The sequence below is a fragment of the Mytilus galloprovincialis genome, chromosome 4, assembly GCF_965363235.1.
Source record: "Mytilus galloprovincialis chromosome 4, xbMytGall1.hap1.1, whole genome shotgun sequence".
NCBI classification, from domain to species: domain Eukaryota; kingdom Metazoa; phylum Mollusca; class Bivalvia; order Mytilida; family Mytilidae; genus Mytilus; species Mytilus galloprovincialis.
The window spans coordinates 794,563-817,705 of record NC_134841.1 but is presented as its reverse complement, the minus strand read 5'-3'; the positions used below and the strand labels follow the sequence as shown (position 1 = coordinate 817,705).

At 36.0% G+C, this 23,143-nt stretch overlaps 1 protein-coding gene across 1 annotated transcript in view; it reads left to right on the top strand.

The window, feature by feature from the left end:
* The window catches only part of LOC143071079 (lachesin-like), a 31,868-nt gene extending 9,434 nt beyond the window's left edge, over positions 1-22,434 (top strand). Inside the window, exons 4-7 of the mRNA XM_076245157.1 lie at positions 3,945-4,155; positions 5,383-5,526; positions 6,679-6,798; positions 21,394-22,434. Coding sequence (XP_076101272.1) covers positions 3,945-4,155; positions 5,383-5,526; positions 6,679-6,798; positions 21,394-21,740 — 822 coding nt within the window. The 3' untranslated portion in view covers positions 21,741-22,434. The remainder of the gene's footprint in view (positions 1-3,944; positions 4,156-5,382; positions 5,527-6,678; positions 6,799-21,393) is intronic.
* Positions 22,435-23,143: the final 709 nt, after the last annotated feature.

The following is a 23,143-nucleotide window of genomic DNA, read 5'->3' as shown; positions in this document are numbered from 1 at the left end:
CAAGTGTATTTCTCACTCCATTCAGAGGTTTTCTTCTCCGACAAACAAGTGTATTTCTCCTCAAAGTCAGAGGTTGTCTAAACTGACAGACAGATGTATGTCTCACCCCAAGTCAGAGGTTGTCTTAACCGACATACAAGTGTATTTATCATCCCAAGTCAGAGGTTTACTTCACCCGACGACAAGTGTATTTCTCATCCAAATGCAAATTAGAGGTTGTCTTCAGCGGCAGACAAATGTATTTCTCCCCACAAGTCAGAGGTTGTCTTCACCGGCGGAAAAGTGTATTTCTAACCCTGAGTCAGAGGTTGTCCTCAGAGGCAGACAAGTTTATTTCTCACCCTAAGTCAGATGTTGTCTTTACCCGCCAAAAAGTGTGTCGCACCCTAAGTCAAAGGTTTTATTAACCGGCAGACAAGTGTATATCTCACCCCAAGTCAGAGGTTGTCTTAACCGACAGACAAGTATATTTCTCACCCCAAGTCAGAAGTCGTCTTCACCCGCAGACAAGTGTATTTCTCATCCAAATGCAATTCAGAGGTTGTCTTCACCGGCAGACAAGTGTATTTTTCACCCCAAGTCAGAGGTTGTCTTCACCCGCAGACAAGTGTATGTCTCACGCCAAGTCAGATGTTGTCTTCAGCGGCAGAAAAGTATATTTCTTAATCTAACAAGAGGTTTTCTTCATCGGTAGACAAGTGCATTTGTCAGTCGAGGTCAGAGGTTGTCTTCATCGACAGACAAATGTATTTCTCACCCCAAGTCAAAGGTTGTCTTCACTGACAAACAAATGTATATCTCTCCCCAAGTCAGAGGTTGTCTTCACCGGCATACAAGTGTATTTCTCACCCCAAGTCAGAGGTTGTATTCATCGACAGACAAGTGTATTTCCTCTCCTAGTCAGAGGTTGTCTTAATCCGCATACATCTGTATGTCTCACTCCAAGTCAGAGGTTGTCGTCGCCGGCAGACATGTGTATGTCTCAAACCAAGTCAGAGGTTGTTTTAACTGACAGACAAGTGTATTTCTCACCCCAAGTCAGAGGTTGTTCACCCGCAGACAAGTGTATTTTTCATCCAAATCAGAGGTTATCTTCAGCGGCAGACAAGTGTATTTCTCACTCCATTCAGAGGTTTTCTTCTCCGACAAACAAGTGTATTTCTCCTCAAAGTCAGAGGTTGTCTAAACTGACAGACAGATGTATGTCTCACCCCAAGTCAGAGGTTGTCTTAACCGACATACAAGTGTATTTATCATCCCAAGTCAGAGGTTTACTTCACCCGAAGACAAGTGTATTTCTCATCCAAATGCAAATTAGAGGTTGTCTTCAGCGGCAGACAAATGTATTTCTCCCCACAAGTCAGAGGTTGTCTTCACCGGCGGAAAAGTGTATTTCTAACCCTGAGTCAGAGGTTGTCCTCAGAGGCAGACAAGTTTATTTCTCACCCTAAGTCAGATGTTGTCTTTACCCGCCAAAAAGTGTGTCGCACCCTAAGTCAAAGGTTTTATTAACCGGCAGACAAGTGTATATCTCACCCCAAGTCAGAGGTTGTCTTAACCGACAGACAAGTATATTTCTCACCCCAAGTCAGAAGTCGTCTTCACCCGCAGACAAGTGTATTTCTCATCCAAATGCAATTCAGAGGTTGTCTTCACCGGCAGACAAGTGTATTTTTCACCCCAAGTCAGAGGTTGTCTTCACCCGCAGACAAGTGTATGTCTCACGCCAAGTCAGATGTTGTCTTCAGCGGCAGAAAAGTATATTTCTTAATCTAACAAGAGGTTTTCTTCATCGGTAGACAAGTGCATTTGTCAGTCGAGGTCAGAGGTTGTCTTCATCGACAGACAAATGTATTTCTCACCCCAAGTCAAAGGTTGTCTTCACTGACAAACAAATGTATATCTCTCCCCAAGTCAGAGGTTGTCTTCACCGGCATACAAGTGTATTTCTCACCCCAAGTCAGAGGTTGTATTCATCGACAGACAAGTGTATTTCCTCTCCTAGTCAGAGGTTGTCTTAATCCGCATACATCTGTATGTCTCACTCCAAGTCAGAGGTTGTCGTCGCCGGCAGACATGTGTATGTCTCAAACCAAGTCAGAGGTTGTTTTAACTGACAGACAAGTGTATTTCTCACCCCAAGTCAGAGGTTGTTCACCCGCAGACAAGTGTATTTTTCATCCAAATCAGAGGTTATCTTCAGCGGCAGACAAGTGTATTTCTCACTCCATTCAGAGGTTTTCTTCTCCGACAAACAAGTGTATTTCTCCTCAAAGTCAGAGGTTGTCTAAACTGACAGACAGATGTATGTCTCACCCCAAGTCAGAGGTTGTCTTAACCGACATACAAGTGTATTTATCATCCCAAGTCAGAGGTTTACTTCACCCGAAGACAAGTGTATTTCTCATCCAAATGCAAATTAGAGGTTGTCTTCAGCGGCAGACAAATGTATTTCTCCCCACAAGTCAGAGGTTGTCTTCACCGGCGGAAAAGTGTATTTCTAACCCTGAGTCAGAGGTTGTCCTCAGAGGCAGACAAGTTTATTTCTCACCCTAAGTCAGATGTTGTCTTTACCCGCCAAAAAGTGTGTCGCACCCTAAGTCAAAGGTTTTATTAACCGGCAGACAAGTGTATATCTCACCCAAAGTCAGAGGTTGTCTTAACCGACAGACAAGTATATTTCTCACCCCAAGTCAGAAGTCGTCTTCACCCGCAGACAAGTGTATTTCTCATCCAAATGCAATTCAGAGGTTGTCTTCACCGGCAGACAAGTGTATTTTTCACCCCAAGTCAGAGGTTGTCTTCACCCGCAGACAAGTGTATGTCTCACGCCAAGTCAGATGTTGTCTTCAGCGGCAGAAAAGTATATTTCTTAATCTAACAAGAGGTTTTCTTCATCGGTAGACAAGTGCATTTGTCAGTCGAGGTCAGAGGTTGTCTTCATCGACAGACAAATGTATTTCTCACCCCAAGTCAAAGGTTGTCTTCACTGACAAACAGATGTATATCTCTCCCCAAGTCAGAGGTTGTCTTCACCGGCATACAAGTGTATTTCTCACCCCAAGTCAGAGGTTGTATTCATCGACAGACAAGTGTATTTCCTCTCCTAGTCAGAGGTTGTCTTAATCCGCATACATCTGTATGTCTCACTCCAAGTCAGAGGTTGTCGTCGCCGGCAGACATGTGTATGTCTCAAACCAAGTCAGAGGTTGTTTTAACTGACAGACAAGTGTATTTCACACCCCAAGTCAGAGGTTGTCTTCACCCGCAGACAAGTGTATTTTTCATCCAAATGCAAGTCAGAGATTGTCTTCAGCGGCAGACACCGGCATGAAAGTGTATTTCTCACCCTAAGTCAGAGATTGCCTTTACCCGCAGACAAGTGTATTTCTCACCCCAAGTCAGAGGTTTCTTTACCGGCAGACAAGTGTATTTTTCACCAAAGTTAGAGGTTGTATTCATCGAAAGACAAGTCAGAGGTTGCCTTTATCCACAGACAAGTGTATTTTTCACCACAAGTCAGAGGTTTTCGTCACCGACAGACAAATGTTTATCTCACCACCCCAAGTCAGAGGTTGTCTTCACCGGCATAAAAGTGTATTTCTCACCCTAAGTCAGAGATTGCCTTAACCCGCAGACAAGTGTATTTCTCACCCCAAGTCGTTGTAGAGATTGCGTTGCAGCACGCGGTAAACACTTCGTTATTGAGACTGTGAGTTAGTGAATTGTAGCGTTGTGTTGCATTACGGTATGGCATTCGAATCGTGGTATTTGAACATTTTTGTTTGACTTTTATCTTTAGATAAACCCTTTAACTGTCTTTAACAATTACTGTACACAAATATTATTTTTTATAAAAATGCTATTTCTAAAAAAGTTAGTGTTGCGTTTTCATTGGCACTCAGTATATATGTGATGAATTATAATAAACATTTGTATTACAGGTTGACGATGACATTGTTTGGTATTATGGTGATAGGAATTATATTTCATTTGGTACACGAGTAATAAACAACAATTACTTGGTTAACAAAAATGGTTACGGGGAATTAGTACTGATAATTAAACAAATTTCAATGGGAATTCTTGGAAAATATTCGTGTGTTAATAACAAAACTAAAAGAAAAATAAAGACTGTAGAGTTAAAGATTATAGGTAAATATTAAATACGATCATCTGTTTCATTATGGCGATTGAGTTTTGCATCCATGCTTTTTGCCTATTCAAATTTATACTAGCATGTTAGATATACAGATTTATAATTAGTATTTACATACATGTACCAGCGTTTCTGTATCTATATGATTGATAATTTTGTATTTGTCGTGTAATATGTAAGATTTATATTTTCGATTTCTGTTGGAATAGTGTAAATTTACAGTATGAGTATCTGTTTTCAGTACGTGTAAAAATAATATTTCTGTATCTGACAGATTGATATTTCTAGTATCTGCATGACTGATATTTCTGTGTCTGTCAGATTCATATTTCTAGTATCTGCATGATTGAGATTTATTTGTATACTTAAGAAAGATCAACTTAACACGCTGACAGAAGACTGTTACAGTGATACTTTTTTAAATCCAAAATCAAATTCAAAAGGTCATATTCTATTTAAAAATTTCATCTTATGTTTTAATCTTAAATATCGAATATACCTAGGTACATTTTGACTAAATACAATTCAGGAGCCCTGACAGAACAAATGTTTTCCGACTGTTATTACCAGGACCCTTAGACAGAGCGCAATAACGGTACAATCTGTTATATAACTGTTATTATCGCTATTTTGGACATTTTCCCTTTGATCTTTGTTTTGTGATAATTTTTCATATCATGCTACTCGCTTGAGATGGAAAATTATCGCTAGAAACTAAGCAGGCACGTGGCGTTGCTAACGAAATTGACATGAAATTGACAACGTTGTTATAGGTAAAATAGCAATAAACAGATTATCATTGATCATCTCAACTCGATTGCCTTACTCGCTTTCGCCGTCCCGGCTCAAGCGAGAAAATCAATCTCGTTGAGATGATAAACGATAATCTATAATTATCAAGACACTCTTATCGACGGGATAATGATATCCACTCTTATTATCAGAACAATTCAACATGACAAAAGAATTAACCATTTGTTATTATCAAGACACTCAGAGAGACGACTGTTATTATCAAGACACTCAGAGAGAGACGACTGTTATTATCAAAACACTCAGACAGACGCCTGTCATTATCAAGACACTATTTTTCGACCCTAAATCACCCCCTTGTTATGACAGATGATTCACATAAAGTTATGATTTACTTTGTACAAACATATCACTTGCTTAACATATTATACGAAAAAATCTCTGATAGTTTGCTCTTCTTATTCTCACAGAGAAGCCAAGTATTGTTAACCATTCCAATACAACGCTGATGATTACAGAGGGAAGTTCTGTTGAACTGTGGTGCGAGGTGGAATCAGTCATTGAATACAAGATAGACTGGTTCCTTCATAATGATAGATTAGATCTTCCTGTCGGTGAGAGTCTAACAATAAAAAACATATATTCCCCAAATATTAATAACCAAAATATATCAGCTAATTCATAACAGTACAGGAATATGTAATCACCTAGTAAATTGAACACATAAGTCTACTGAAAAGGCTAGATAGCACAAAGAAAAAATTGGTAATGGAAATTAGGACCACGATACTTTGATATGGAAATGTCGATAAGCTAGGCCCAATAAGCTTTATAAATATAAAATATTTCTGATAAAAATAAATGAAATTAAGAAAGGACAAGGGAAACAATTATAAACAAATTCTAAAACAGAAAACTAAAAATTGTGAAATCTCAGATCTTATTACTATACATGTTCTCTGTATAATGGGCCATTCCAGTTAATATCTGCTAAAGGGGGATGGATGGTCCTTTCTGAGGGGTGTAAAATTTATACATCTTAGGGGTGAAATTTTGTTTTTTTTTCATCTGACACGTACACTTATACGCAAAAATTTCTGAGGGTCTTGAAGCAGTAAATAATTAAAAATAATTACATCTTAGGGGTTACAAAAAAATACCTATTTCAGATCTTAGGGGTGCTTTGGAATGAAGACAATTTCGTATCATGCATTATCTGGTATTGTATTTAAAATTCTGATGGGTACAATCCTTGCAGTAAAAAATTCTGATAGGTCAATTTTTCCCATGAAAGCCATCCACCCAATATGAACATGCAGAAACTCTACATCTGATAGGTCTTAATTTATAGATCTGATAGGTAGTTTTTCATGATGTTTTTTTCTGATAGGTATGAAAAAAAATCACCCCATCCATCCCCACCTGTCAGAAATTAACTGGAATGGCCCAATGCATATAAGGGTAAACAACACATGTAGTGTCCATACATAAAGTGTGAGGAGAAAATACTTATACTCTGAATACACCATACACGTGTGATAAAAGCAATAACATGTAAAGATAAGTAAATACCTTGTTATCATGATCCTGATATTTTGTATATTTGAATAAATGTTATATTGTTTTGTGTGGCAGTAGTATTTGTATATATACAATTATATAATTAATACATGATTTGTTTTGTGCGGCAGCAATTTTCACTGCATATTACATACATTTATACTGTTTTGAGTGGCAATAATCTTCTATTCCTATTCATCTTTCAGGCATAAATGGGAGCAGATTAACTATTGTGAACATAACCCGACATTGCTCTGCTATATACAGATGTTTTGTTACAAATGCCAAAGGAAACAATTCAGTGGACTTCGATGTAACTGTCATACGTAAGAATCCTTTTATATAGTAGGGTGCCAAGTATCGAAAAAAGACGTCTACATATAGTTAACGAGTTTAAGTTAACGGATAACACGCGGCTATATTTATAAGCAAACTATTGGAAAATCATTATATTTTCCAACCATGAATGTCATCGTAAGCTCCCGTGGTCACGTTTTTCAAAAGTTTGTGGTTTCTTAGGGTATCCAAAAATATCGCATCATACAAGCCATCTTAAAAAATAAAATTATTGTTTTCTGTGTTATTTGTGGCGTGTAACTTTCACGGGATTTTTACTCTGATTACATCAATAAAACATGGTTCATATGTGTGCAAAATATCTTTTGTGTAATGTTTATCAGTGAGAAGAAAATAGCAATTTAAAACACAAATTTAGTGATAATTCTGCCTTTTATCGTGCCGTCAATCGTTTTGTAGTACAGCTAACACTATCAGGTCATTAACTAGGACAATTGTCACTAACTTAATTTCTCTGTCTGTTGTATGGTCGATTTGTATGTTTTGAATAGTCCAGTTAGTTTGAAGATCGTTGTTTTGTTTTATGAAATATTTTTTGTTGGTTTTTAGAACTTTAATTGTGTTTTTGAATTGCATGACAGTGTCACGTTCTCGGTGTAGTGACTTATGGGTATCGTACCAGAGTTTACCCCTGGATATTGGAAGCTGCACCGTTTCCTATATATGTATCTGTAATTTTTTTAACTTTGGCCTCTGACACACACTAACAATATGTGGGACTTGTTACTGTCTCTGAACAAACCTGATGAATCCAGCAGCAATCGGTGCTAACCTGTGCACTGTCCTGAACTTTGCTGGGTTCTACCTTTATCGCTGCTATTCCTGTGCACTATCTGCCTGTGCACTATCTAGCCTGCTCTGCCTGTGCACTGCTTAACCAGTACACTCTCTGGTTAAAGCTTTACTCGTGCACTGTAACCGCACAGTCGCCTATGCATCTATTACCCGGTACGTATGTTCCACTTATGCTAAAACGTTTGAATGACGGCCCTTATGTTTACGACTACCGATCGGAATATTTCCGGGTTTTCTAACCACAACCTGACCGTTACTTATTCTAATTATTATAAATTTCCATAGCAATGTAAACAATACAAAACCTAAAGTGCACAACCGTTCAATTTTCAAACGAAACGAGTTTGCACAACAATGTTTTAACTTGATAAAAGTAATAATAGGGTGAACCATAGTAAAATGAAACCGGTGAACCATGTTCATCACATTACCCACGCCTCCAGGAAATGCGTCCCGGCCTTTTTATCGAACACAATTGAGCACATCTACATCAAGTGGACATTTTTCAGTCCCAAACTCTATCCGGGTATTGCTTCTAGCCATTCCATTCAAAGACCACAAATATAAATATGAAACAACTATTACTTCTGCAGTAGAACAACTCGTAGATGTATGATCTAACCGACATGACAAGAGTCCCACTCAACTGTATACTATTGTCTTAACATTGGAGGAAACGTTTCATTTGAAAACCACTGAAAACATCAAAGCCAAAACCGGTATGAAATCATTTTACCTAACAACCGGCCACTTATGGACCACTCAAAGAGCTTGTTGAGAGGGATCTTTAACGTGCACAAAGCGATGTACTCCTTGAACACGGGACCTCGGATTTAACGGACATACATGTACATATTAAAATATACTACAAAATAACATTTAAATAGTGATTCCTTCACTGTTCATTACTATTTTTTTAAATATATTTATATACATGATAAGAATATATATACAGCAATGAGATCCATATTATCTAACGAAATCATGCAGCCATGCCGGCTGCTTGGTAACCCTGTGTGGTCGCCCTGTGTAGTCGGACTAGTATCACTTGTATCATTTTGATCGACAATGTTGTCAGCACTATCAAGCTCCTCATTGGAAATTTCGGGCAACACACTTTCCGGCACAAAAGTATCATCTTGATTTTCGTTTTCATTTATCTCTGTTTCTCCTCTCAGAAGTTGGCTCTTGCACAACCTCATTCTATCTACATGTATAACATGTGGTCGACCACGACTACCACAGTTAATGAGATAGTTAACAACCGAGTATTCTTTAAGTACTCGAAAAGGACCACGCCAGTAAGATGTGAATTTGGCAGAATGACCAGCTTTTCGAATTGAAAAGAATACATATACTTGGTCGTCTTTTCTAAATTTGCTCAAATTTAACTGTTTGTCATTATACTTTTTCTGACGCACCATTTCCTGTCCTACGTGTTTTCTAACAAGGTGGTGAGCTTCCTCCATGCGTTCTTAAAGTTCCCATGCCCATTTGTTTTGTGGAACTTTCATAAAATAATCAGGTACCTCATACATCAGGTCCACAGGTGTAACAACTTTGCGACCTAACATCGTGCGATTAGACGTACATCCTGTGGTCTCATGTTGAGCTGATCTATATGCCATCAAATCGTAGAGCAGTAAGCAATCCCAATTCGAATGGTGTTCGTCAACATAAGCAGTCAACATTTTTGCCAATGTGCCATTAAATCTCTCTACCATTCCGTCACACTGCGGATGAAAGGGCGTTGTTTTAGTCTTGCCTATCTGTAATAACTGACACATTTCTTGAAATAATTCGCTCTCAAAACTGCACACCTTGGTCAGAGTGAACTACAGTAGGTACGCCGAAACGCGTAATAACCTCTGCTACTAATATATTAGCTTCAGTTGACGCAAGAATGTTAGGCATTGGAAAGCTTTCAGTCCATTTGCTGTAGTGATCGCTAATGACTAGGATATACTTTTATCCTCTTTCGGTTTCGGGTATTTCTCCAAATATATCCATTGCAATCCTTTCCATTGGGTAACTCGATTTTTGCAACTGCATAGGAGCTCTTTGTCGTTTGTTCGGACTTTTTCTCTTGGCACAGACTTCACAACCGGCTATATATGCTGCTATGTCCTGTCGCAAACCAGGCCAGTAGAACCTACTTTTGAGTCTAGATAGGGTTTCTTGATGCCAAGGTTGCCTGACGTCTTGTTATCATGGCACTGCTTAAGTATTCGACGTCTTTCTGTGAGGGGCACTATCACTCTACTTTTGTTTTTGTCTCTGTGCACTTTGCAAAGTACTCCATCCTGAATCTTCAGGTCATCAAACTGCGACCATAAGCTTATAATAACATAATTGTACTCTCCTAGATTTTTCAAGTTAGGCTTGTGCTCATCTTGTACCCATTGTCTTACAATTTGCAAATTTTTGTCATTGTCTTGAAGTTGTTTGAGGGATATTTCTGTGTCGCCGTCTGTGTCTCTTTCACATTCATCGGACTTTGATGACACTGTCTGTACAAGTTGTTTTGCCTTCCAATCAGAGCTATATCCGCACTGTCTACAAGGTATCCTACTTAACGCATCTGCGTTCTGGTGCTGATTTCCTGGTTTGTGTTTTATTTTCATGTCATACGTACTGAACACCTCATGCCATCTTGCTACTTGTCTGCGTTTTAAAGTGTAACAACCATTGCAATGAGCTGTGGTCCGTTCGAACGATGAATGCTCGGCCATACAGAAAATGACGAACACTTTTGGCAAAGTGCACTACTGATAAGAGTTCCTTTCCAGTGACACAATATTTCTGTTCTGTTTTTGATAATGTTTGGCTTCCAAAAGCAATGACTCTCTCTTTACCATCAATTTCCTGTGATAGCATAGTTTCGATAGAGTTATTACTCCCGTCAGTGTCTAGGATGCAGTTATTTTACTGTTCTTTAAAACTTCATTTACTTTATTCCAAAAAAGGTTTTAAATACGGACACAGTATAAAGAAGTGACCACAGTCTTCTTCTTGTGTACAAAAAATACAAGAACTATTGTTTACAATTTTCCACCTGCATAAAAGTTTCTTTGTAGGTAGAATATGTTGTAGTAATTTCCATCTAAAAATTCTAAGTTTATTTTCTTTTAAATATCTGAATAAAAATTTATATAGATAGTTTTGATATAACACATCATCTATATCAAATATAGGCAGCCATTTTTTGGGTCCAATAGCTGGTTCAATTTTTTATTTATCAGAGACTTATATAAAAGTTTATTTGTTAATGCTTCTAATTTTACAGGTAAACCATCCAATATAGATTGGTTTCTTTTTATATTAACAATACTTTTTATAGAATTTTCCGATTTTAAAATTGCTGCCCAGTCTTTTAGTTAAGATTTCTTTACTAAATTAATTTCAGCTATCAAGTTTGATTTATTTTTTAGTTTATTTAAAATAATGTCTTGAGAAATACAGCCTTTTGCATCTGTGATATCATTTATTTAAATAAAATCGCTTTTAATCCATTTTAAAAAAAAATATAGCTTTTAAATTTATTGTTCCATAATATCTGTTTTCTTATATCTGTAAATGTTTCTGTTTTTTTTTTTGTTAAACCTCCGCCAGTTAATTTCCAACATTTAATAATATCTTTATAAAAATCTGGGATATTTTCAATGCTTTCGTCTGTCTTATCCCAACTGTTTGTTTGAAATACTAACCAGTTTGGCCCAAAATTATAAAAATAGTATTGAGGTATAATTGTCTCTCCTTCACAATCATTTACTAGTCTTTTTACCCACGTAACTTTTATAACAGTGAAATAACTGCTGATATCTATCATATCCAATCCCCCTTCATATGGACCAATAATTGAATTATTTTTACTTTATCTGGTTTATTATCACAAACAAATTTAGAACAACTTTTCTCTATTTCTTTAAAAATTTCTCTGGAACTCTGCAAGCAGATCCCCCAAAAGTAAAAATGGGCACAATTAATGTTTTAATTATCAAAATTTTTCAAAAAATAGTAGGATTTCTTTTTTGCCAAGAACAAAATAATTTATTCATCTTTTCAATCCTATTTTCCCAATTTAGTTTTTCACATTCCTCTCTACAATGCCCAAAGTAAATGCCAATAGTTTTAACTGGTCCATTGCTTCAGTTGATTCACACAATTTTGTCTTTACAAGATTTAAGCTTTCCTACCCATAACCCCTCTGTTTTGTTTTCTGTTTAATTTCAGTCCTGAATAGAAACTCAAAATTTTAATTTTATTCATAGCTACTTGAACATCATATTTAGAACAACAACATAAAGTAGTATCATCTGCCAGTTGCGAAATTTTTATAGTATGGTTTTTGCAGTCTAATTTTACTCTGATACCTATAAAATCAGTATTGCCTCTTAATCTTGAAGCCATAATTTCCACAGATAAAACAAATAATATAGCAGATAAAGGACATCCTTGACGTATACCCCTTGTGTTTTTAAAGACCTCAGATATCCAACCATTATTCATTACACATGTTTGAATATCGGTATATAAAGTCTTAACCCATCTTATAAAAGATTCATTAAATCCAAAATGTTTTAAAACTGTAAACATAAAATTCTATTCTAGAGAGTCAAACGCTTAAGAAAAATCAACAAAGACTATAGCCCCCTCAATTGTGTATAAATCAGTAAAATCAATAATATCTTGTATCTGTCTAAGATTAAAACCAATGAATATATTTTTAACTTATCCAGTCTGATCTTCTCTAATAAGTTTTGGTAAGATGTTCTTCGTGTAAATTAATCAGACATCTATTTTTCTTGAGAAAATCTAAACCAATTATACCGTCTAAAGCAAGATCCGCTACTACTGCCTCTGCTGAATATACGTTATGATCAATCCAGATGTGAAATTCACCTTTTCCTGCAACGTTTAGTGCAGTGCCGTTTGCTCACATAATAGTTTTAACCACTTGATTGAGGTTTGGCATCTCTTCCTTTCTCAAACTATTGGAAAATTTATTTGATATAAGAGTGACAGTAGCGCCTGTGTCTATGAGAAAACTGGCCTTTATATTTCCCATACCTACGTCTATATATGCCCCTGATTCTTTCGTAGAGTTATTTTGAACATTCAGCTTGATTTGCTTTCTCCGCTGTCTTCTTGTTTTAGAATGCACTGGCCTTGCAGAGCCATTTTCATGGTTCCTGTATTGACCGTTCCTATTATCGCTTTGCTTTCATAGCCTTCATTCTCGCTTAAAATGTCCATATTTACCGCAATTGTAACATTGCTGATTACGTTTCCATTCCGGATCGTCAGTGTTTCTTTGTCCTCTAAGTGATTCTAATTGCTTTTTGAAAGAATCCATCATTTCTGCGAACTTATCGTCCTTAGATAATTCGTGTGCACTATTATCTGTATGCGTAGCTCGCTTCTGAGGTTTTACAAAATCTTATCTTTTCTCTGCTTTAAAGAACGCCTCAAGTTCGACAGCTAAACATATTGCTTGGTTTAAGTTTTGCGGTCTGGATTGTTTAATTTTTATCCTTATCTTACTATCGTTCAATGCATCTAAGAAATAATTCTTTGATAATGTTTCTTTTATTTCAGTGGGTGCTAGTGGGTATGCTCTGTTCACTAATCGCCGTATAGTTTGTCCGAGTTCTGGCAAGGTTTCACTTGCGCGCTGGCGTCTCTCCTTTAATTGAACTCTGTATAGTTCTGATTTGGCGGAGTAAAACGCTCTTCTAATGATTTCACTAAGGTCTCATAATTCATTTTCTTATCAGTTGGTAAATGGCTGAAGACACTCTGTGCGTACCCGCGAAGGGCAGCTGCAAAGTAAAGCCCCTGTTCATATTCGTCCCAATTATTGATGATGGCACATGCTTCAAAATTAATGCGATTTAAAATCAACCCATTCACCAGACCCATCATAGTTGGCCGATTAGATTTATCTCCTGGTATTCCTTCCAGACGTGCGTACTTTTTCCTGGTTATTGACAGCCTGTTTTGCTTCCCTTTGGTTAGATCTAAAGATAGGAGAAATCTTCACTGAACTTCCGCTACCGGTACCGGGTGTGGCGCTAGTTTTTTTTTTTTTTATTGCCCTTACTTAGAACGAGCTCCTTGTTCGTCCTCACTTACGTAAGGTCCAAACAATGTTGGTGCATCATCAGCTCGTTGAAGAGCTGTGTTTGGACTGTGCGCTCTGTGACATCGCCGAAATCCGTGCGCCTCGTCTGAACAATACCAGATTCTGTCAGGTTTCTGGTTTGCTCTTTTGGGGTAGAATGTTGTGGTATCAAAAGCCTAGAATTTTTAGTTTGTCTCAAGTTCTCTATCTTTTGCTTTACATCTTCCTCTAACGTACTGATATGTTGTTGTAAATCGTCCATAGTTAATCAAGCATCGGTGTACTCTGCCTGTGCACTTGTTAACCAGTACACTCTCTGGTTTAAGCTTTACTCGTGCACTGTAACCGCACAGTCGCCTATGCACCTATCACCCGGTGCGTATGTTCCACTTATATATATCCCTCTGCAACCTTATTCAGGTACGCAGATAAGATTGTATTCAGAACCTATTTAATCTTTATAAAGTGAAAATTATTACCTTCTTGCTTCTTCTAGACGTCTGAATAATCCAACAAGCGACCCTTGTTCTTCTTCTTCTGTGGGTTTTTAAGGACGGCTTTCCTAGTGGAAATTGCGCCCCATATGTTCCTATAATGTTTTTTTTTTATTTAAAAAAAAAAGAATCTACTTACTGTTTGTATTTTTTTTAACTTTTGTTGTGAGTTTTACCAGAACCTAGTGTGTCGCTTATTTGTTGTTTTTTTTATCAGATGTTACTTATTTGCTTTTGAAATATACGACTTAAGTTTTGATCAGTTGCCCCAGCCAGTGGTCCCGTGAGAATCATGTATACGCCTGTCTAGTGATCAGTCAGGCAGAGAACATGCCACTGTCTAGATCCCGTAATGCAAAAAACTGTTTCATGATATACCCCCCCCCCCAAAAAAAAAAAATCCAAATTACATATATATGTATATAAGAAAAATATATTAAATTATTTCTATAATAAAATACGGGACTTTATACTAGTCTTCTATATTAATTTACTAGGAGGCTCAAAGATTCCAGTTTGAATTGTGCTTGCTTGTTTTTTTGGTAGGTACATTCGATGTACTTGTGCTGACGCCATTGTTAAACAAGCTTCATACACGACAATCTTGTTAAATATTTAACATAATTTCATACCCTGTATATCACGACTACCATGTCAGGGGTGACCACTGGTTGGCACCACTAATCTACTTGTCTATATGTAGTGTCGATGACTTATCATGAATTGATACTTGAATATTAAAAAAGTGTAATAAATTTAGCAGGTTAAATATGAAAATGAATGTAATGTAAATTAATTCTGTAGTGCTACGTAAGTAGTGAATTCTTAATCAAAGTCGAGTTGAAAATTTAAAGATGCCGCTTTATTTATTCTAACGTCTCTTGGTGAGTATTGTTCCTTATCTGAGGCAAAGAGTCTGATTGCAGTTTTTACATATATTTGAGGTGACCCTTGTTACAAATGGAAGTGTTTAACGACCTTGACTGGCTATACAGCCCTCGCACGGTCGGCTCGGTGCCCGAAGGCGATTGATGAGCGTTTGAATAATTTCTGCCGTGGGTCAGGAACATGAAGTAAGGACGCCGAATGGAGGCCGCCATCTTGGTTTTGGTGAGTTGATTTTGGTTTGTTTACTATTTTGGATTTTACTTCTTCACAATGGCTGCTTTCAGGGCCAGTTTGGTCAGCTTGGCAGCCCGCTAACCTCGATGAGTGAGTACTGGTAGATGAATGGTGGACGTAGTTCTAAAGATGACAGGAAGCGTTATCAGGACCAAGGCCGTGGGGCAGTGAAATGAAGGTCGTATCACCCAACAGCCTAGGATACAGCCCTCGGCGATAATCGGCATAACACTCCCCATGATACAATGGTTTTGGAGTGCATGTTAACGCGGGTACGCCAACTACTACGTCTATCTGTACGGCATGGATTGGTTTCTGTCATCTTAAGTAGTATGTCGTTGTTCATCTAACTGTAAACCCTCATCGAAGATAGCGGGTAAAGGAGAGCTGGCCCAGCACGTCCGTTCAGCTGTAATGACTGAGACGTGACTATATATGGATTGATGACCCTTGTTCTGACAGCTTATCAGCTTATATACTAAGGTTTTGGACCATACCATTTAATTTGGACGATACCATATGTCTTATTCATATGAGTGTTTATCGAATACCTAACCCTTAATGCTAAAACGTTTGAATGACGGCCCTTATGTTTACGACTACCGATCGGAATATTTCCGGGTTTGCTAACCACAACCTGACCGTTACTAATTCTAAATATTATAAATTTCCATAGCAATGTAAGCTATATAAAACCTAAAGTGCACAACCGTTCAATTTTCAAACTAAACGAGTTTGCACAACAATGTTTTAACTTGATAAAAGTAATAATAAGGTGAACCCTAGTAAAATAAAACCGGCGAACCATGTTCAATACAACAGTTTTGATATAATTGTAATATACAAATCAAATCCTTCGGTCACGTTTCAGACCCGGAATATGACACACATCCACAGTCTTGTTAATCTATGCCCATCAAGCTATAAACGATGTAGGAATGAAATACAATTAATGGGATAAGTGTGTTATATGTAAGAGTTCTTCTACTGAATTTCTTATTAATATGCGAAAAATTAACACAAAAAAAAGCTTTTTTTAGAGGCTATGGTAGCACGGAAAGATCATGTACAATGTATATTTTAGTATAATTGCATCATGCTTCAGACCTATACCATCTTCGTACTGATGATTACAAAATATTGTACCACCATTCTTGCTATAAATCTTACACTAGCAGACACGACACAACTACAGTTATTTTAAAGTTAAATCAGGTTTTTGTTGGTCTGTAAAAGAGTTTCAGGTCATATATAGAAGGTCGTCAAATTCCTGACTGGGAAACGTTTCTTTGAGTCAGCGAGAACTAGCAGGCCTTAATCAGGTTTCCTGGCGAATCGATTGTTCAGCATTGCCATCATGGTAGATCAACAGTTACTATAAATCATGAGAAAGACATTTACATGATATTCATGTAGACAAAGAGTTCGGTGTGAAAGGAATCAGGGATCTGAAAATGATAAAGTCACAAGATACAGATGTTCTGATTGTATGCGTTCATTACTGCCCCTCTATGCAGCATACGCATGAGCTATGGTTTCAAACAGGCACTATAACTTGCACACAAGATTTGCGCCGCTATATACCTGTCCACGAAATATATAAAAGTCTCGGGTTTGCCATCTGTAACATTCTACCAGCCGCACATGCTGTTACATCGTCATCCCTGTTTAGGATCAGTAAGCGCACTCTGTTTAGTCTTGAAGGATAACCCAGATGATTTCATCGATTTGTCAAACCTTTCTAGTTGTGACATCGATGAATCTATAGATGCAGCTCGAGATCTTGTTGTTAGGTTGAATGATCTCAAGTCAAAACTCAATTATTTACACAGATTTATGTCCATGTCAGGCAAATGACATATGTCAAAATGTATATTCTTTTCTGTTTGTACCTTATGAATTATTGTTAGCTATCGAACGAAAATTAATCAGTCCATAATATTTCTTAACAATAAATAAAACATCTACTCAATTTTGAAATCGTGGGAAATATAGTAATAATATATCTAGTGGGAAAAGATATGTTAAAAAACTGACAAAAAAACCTGCCATATGGTCTCAAACCTTGACGTGGTTGGCGGGCTTAAACTACAGAAGACCATAGAACATAGTAGGTAATAGTAGCTTCGATCATAATTTTCTATTTGCATTTGTTCTTTTTTTTCTGTGTTTTAGCCATGCTGTTGTCAGCTTGTCTTCATTTTATAAGTTTTTGCTGTCCCTTTGGTTTCTAACGCCTTTTTTGTTTGCAATTGTTTGTAAAATACATCGGTGCTGTACATAACACTCTCCCTTATTGTACTTTTGGAATACTTGTAAACATTAGAGCAATTGTTGCCCATTTAGTCATCTGTGTATGTAGGATGGTATAGGATGGAGTTTTTAACCTGTTTCTAATAGACGTTTTGTTTTCATAACTCTAACCCCCCCCCCTTTTCTTCGTTTGCAGTAATTTTTACTTCTGTTAAGCAAAGCTATACACATAGCTTTATATTTAACAAAATTTGACGTTAACATTACACAAGTTTCGAAACATATATATATATAATCTTTCACAACCAATAATAGAAATTTGATATTTACCTAGAAATTGACGAACACCTTGCTATCAAAAGACGTGAAAAACACAGTTTGTTTTCGACAAATTATTAAAGTTAAAATCTAAAAAACATCTTTAGATCTTACTCGTAATGAATTGAATACAAAAATTTAAAAATGAAATATGTCAAGGACATTGTTATTTCACAGCGTTTTGAAAATTTCAAATTTGCACACTATATGCAAAAAAGTCAATCTTAAGTCTTTTTTGGCGATAGAAATATAAAATAAGTTCTAAATGTTGAAACAAAAGATATTTTTCTATAAATTAGTTGTTTTTATTTTGCTCCAAACACATATATGTAGGAGAAAAAAGCTATCTAAATGTGACTGTGCATTTTCTGGAATATTTCCTTTGCCCTTTGACCCTGATTTATAAAAATGTGACCACGGCAGACAACGATGACAACGGTAATTCGATGAGACTTGTTGTCCTCTTTCCAATATGATATAAAATACAACCGTATGTTATTCCGTTAAGGCAAATCGATCACATTTGTTGATTGGGCACCCTACTATTAGTTATAGAATTTAAAAAGTAGCTTATCGGCTTGAACATGCATGAAATAATTGCCACTAAACGTAAGGCAAACACTAATCATTTATCCATTGCATTAAATTGTGTTAAGTACTTTTTTGTTAATTAATTCTGTAATTCCTAGCAGAGGTTTAAGTGCATAGATTAGGTTTGGTCGCTAAACAAGGATTTTGACGCATCTCAGTTTTCGTAAAGCACAACACAATATGTGTTTTCCAGAGCACAACCCAACATTATTATGTTTATTTATTTGTTACATATTTGTTTTTCGTTCATTTTTCTTATAGATAAGGCCGTTATTTTCTCGTTCGAATTGTTTTTGTCCTTTCAGGGCCTTTTATACAGTGTAGCTGACTATGTGATATGGGCTTTGCTCATTGTTGAAGGTCGTACGGTGACCTATATTTGTGAATTTCTGTGTCATTTTAGTCAATCAAAATATGGCATTTTAATGTGAAGTATACTTAATGTTTTAAATGTCCTATACATTTGTATGTTCTCCCACTTATTTGTATTGTTGTTCTGTCATGCAATGCTGTCATTTTATTGTTATATTCATTGCCATAGTTTGTTTCAGTGTGTGTTATATTTTAATGGTGTGTTTCTGTTGTATCGTTGTTTTTCTCTTATATATTTGATGCGTTTCCCTTAGTTTTACTTATAACCCAGATTTGTTTTTTTCTCTATCGATTTATGAGATTCGAACAGCGGTATACTACTGTTGCTTTTATTTAAATCACCTGGTCCAACGGCAGGTAGCAAAGTTTGTCGTCGTCAGTCGTCATCGTCTGTTAACTTTTACAAACATCTTTTTCTCAAAACTTCTGGGCCAAAATTAACCTCTTGAACCATAATCATTAATATTGTATTTAATTTCAAGAATGTTTCTGATGACCTCACCTATCATGTTTTAATGTTTTAATGAACAATTTTTGTTTATTATCTTGAAAAAATGTATGAATAGAATAAATCTGATGGGGCGTTTAAAATGATGAGATCTAAGTATTTTCTATACACACAAAACGACTGTTACACAACATCTTATCGGAGTTATTGCCCTTAAATGACGAATTTCTCGAGGTTTTTTTTCTTTCAATTTTCCTTTTTATCTTCAAAACTATGATAGATAGCGGGAAAACTTTAACTGCAAAAGAAAAAGATCAGCTAGACAAGATCTACAAATAAGAGCATATCTGAAATCTTTTGACGATTCTTTACTATAGTTATTGCCCTTTGATTACGAATTAAACCTTATTGTATAAAATTGAGAATGAAAATAGGGAGCGTGTCAAAGAGATAACTACCCGACTATAGAACAGACAACAGCCGAAGGTCACCAATGGAAATGCAGCGAGAAACTCCAGCACCCGGAGGCGTCCTTCAGCTGGCCCCTAAACAATTATGTATACTAGTTCAGGGATAATGGACGACATATTAAACTCCGCATTATACACAAGAAGCTAAAATTAAAATTTATAAAAGACTAACGAAGGTCAGAGGCTCCTGACTTGGTACAGGCGCAAAAATAATGTCTGAAGAGGTAACAAAAGAAAATAAACAAAATGAAAATAATACATAAATAACAACTGACTACTAGTAGTTACTGACATACCAGCTCCAGACCTCAATTAAACTGATTGAAAGATTATGTCTTCATCATATGAATATCAGGCAAAATTCCTCCCGTAACAGGTTTAGTATTTAACATGATAAAATGTATGAGATGAAAGAACATAACTCGTGTCATGTCAACAACTGGTTTTAAAATAAATGTGTTAAATTTCGATGCAAAGACACTATAAGTGAATCAATATTAAAGACAGCATATGCAATCTTTAATGACCTGACAATAGTATCGTAACTATATCCCTTCTTAATAAGTCTGTTTTGTTAGTTCTTTAGGTGAATACTGACATTTTTGTACTTTGTGCTTGTAACATGATCAAACAAGGAAGAAATATAGTATAGGCATTTAAGACTTTGCCCAATACCCGATTAAAGATTAATTCTGCCTTTACTGGTTTACTTGGCTACATTGTGCCGAGTAAAATACACATTGATAGATAGACTCAAGTAGTTATTTTTTTTATTAATTCATAAATTTGAAAAATTAGCAATAAACCACAAAGTTTTCGAAATCCAAAGCGAGTCAAAAAAGAGGGACAAAAGATACCAAAGGGACAGTCAAACTCATAAATCTAAAACAAACTGACAACGCCATTGCTAAAAATGAAAAAGACAAACAAACAAACAACAGCACACATGACACAAAATAGAAAACTAAAGAATAAACAACACGAACCCCACCAAAAAACTAGGGGTGATCTCAGGTGCTCCGGAAGGGTAAGCAGATCCTGCTCCACATGTGACACCCGTCGTCGTTATACCAACAACAGTGTTGAATTTGTATTAAGCTGATCTAAGCATTCTTTATTTAATGTTTGCCATGAAAAATATTACTCTTTATTAATCTGACCGTCAACGCTCCATAACTGTGGAAAGACAAATCATAAAATCATATTTATATTTAAAAAAAACTATCGGTATTCAGGTATGAAATAAAAAAAATGAAATAAAATAAAAAAGAAGTTTACTTCAATTGTGAGGATATTGTTTAAGGCAAATTTGAGTTTTTGCAGGAAGTGCGTACATGTATGTATAAACTCTAGGTGACAATGATTATTATTCTCAGACAAGCTTGTAATATATGCACAAAAGAGATAAATAACATATTTCCTTTACTTTTATGTGAAGCTAAATGTTATGAGCTTGCTTTTAGATCCTAATAACAGTCCTCATTTTTATCTACTAGTAATCTTTCCTCCTTTTTACTAGCAATGATGTTGCCTATCTTCATACGACTTATAAATGTTGATTTACTTTGATATTTCAGACAAACCTATGGTGAAGATAGAAGTCAATACAACAACCCATGATAACGTGTCAACCAAGAAAACAACGTTAGAGTGTATCATAAACGCTGAACCACGAACTAATTATATTGAATGGTCAGTCGGAGAAAAACGCATTGGCTCATGGAATAAATCGTTAGGATTCCCAGAAACTTATAAAGCCTTCGAAACACGTTACATGCTAACAAAAGACGAACCAACTTTTTCTTCAGAGCATGAGGTTCTGAAGCTTCAAATACTAAAACCATCAAAGGATGATGTAGGAACCTTTAAATGTTCAGCAACAAATATTGTAGACTCACAGACGGCGGAAGTAGAGATTGTTTAAGTACCAGTCTGTCACAGTCGGCGATAATTGAGCTTGTTTAGGTACCAGTCTGAGTAGGCTCACGGTCGTCGGAAGTGGAGCTTTTTTAGGTACCAACAACTTACGATTAAGATTGATCGTAAGTGATAAACAATTCATTATACTTCCGATCAATCTTAGTCGTAAGTAATTTTGTGAAATTGACTCCAGTTTGAGATATATGTTTTCTGTATAAAAGCATGTTGAAGAGACGTCAGATGAAGATGACGCTCAGGTTGTTTAGAAAGATGCTAGATTTTTACGGCATGTAGCTCATTGAAAACAATAGACCAGTGGCTAGCATATAACAATATTGTTTTGACTGATAAATTATTTATTTGACTTGAAGAACTGTTATTTGTTTGATATATTTGATGTCTTGGTTCGTTGATTACTTTGGTTGTCTAAATGTTTGGTTGACCTGTATTATATTTTTTTGAAAGGTATTTTCAAAAACATGTTGTTTCCACAAGTAGGAATATGAATAAGAAGAAGATTAATAAGAAGAAGATTAATAATAAGAAGATTAATAAGAAGTCAACCAAAATCGGGACAACTAAAGAAAAGAGAGAGAGAGAGAGAGAGAGAGAGAGAGGGGGGGAGAGAGTTTGGGGATGTGTAAATACGCAGGCTCTGTTGTAAATAAGAATTAATGATATTAATACTGATGAAGGATATAATTTTAAGACAGACAGCTAGATACCATAAACATACTAGGTATACACATGCCAGCGTCTGAGCTTGATTTGCTATATGTTATACAAACTAAACTGACGAAAAAAGGTAATTTATTCAAAATCATAAAATGCAAAAAATACATTTTGCAAACAAAACATTTGACATAAAAGTTCATATTTAATATGAAATAATAGGGAACTGCTATTTTGCATGTTGCATGTTGCATGTTGCATGTTGCGTGTTGCGTGTTGTTTGTTGACTTTGTAAAGGACGAAGTTAAATGAAATTTTTGTACATTAAGGAAGCCTTATAAGTTTTTTCTTTCTTTTTTGTTTGTTATTGTGCGATTGTTGTTTCAATGACATCATTCAAAATTATACTACAATACCTTCGTTTTTTAAGGCCAAGTGTGGTTAATTAATAATCACGAGAACAATTTTATATATTTTATGTCTGTAAATTAACTTTTTATTTATGTTGAAGAGACAAATCTGAAAATAAATGCTATAAATTTTCAATATTCATATGTTTAGTTTACTTGAGGTTCAATGTTTAGGTTTATGTCATAAGGGACGACATCAAAAGATCAATGTAAGATAAAAAACTTAATTCAAATAGTTTGGGGGTGGGGGGTTGAACTGCTGCAAGATTTGGTTATCTGACATTGATTTTTACATATATCCATATGGGTCAATCAATTTTTCCCA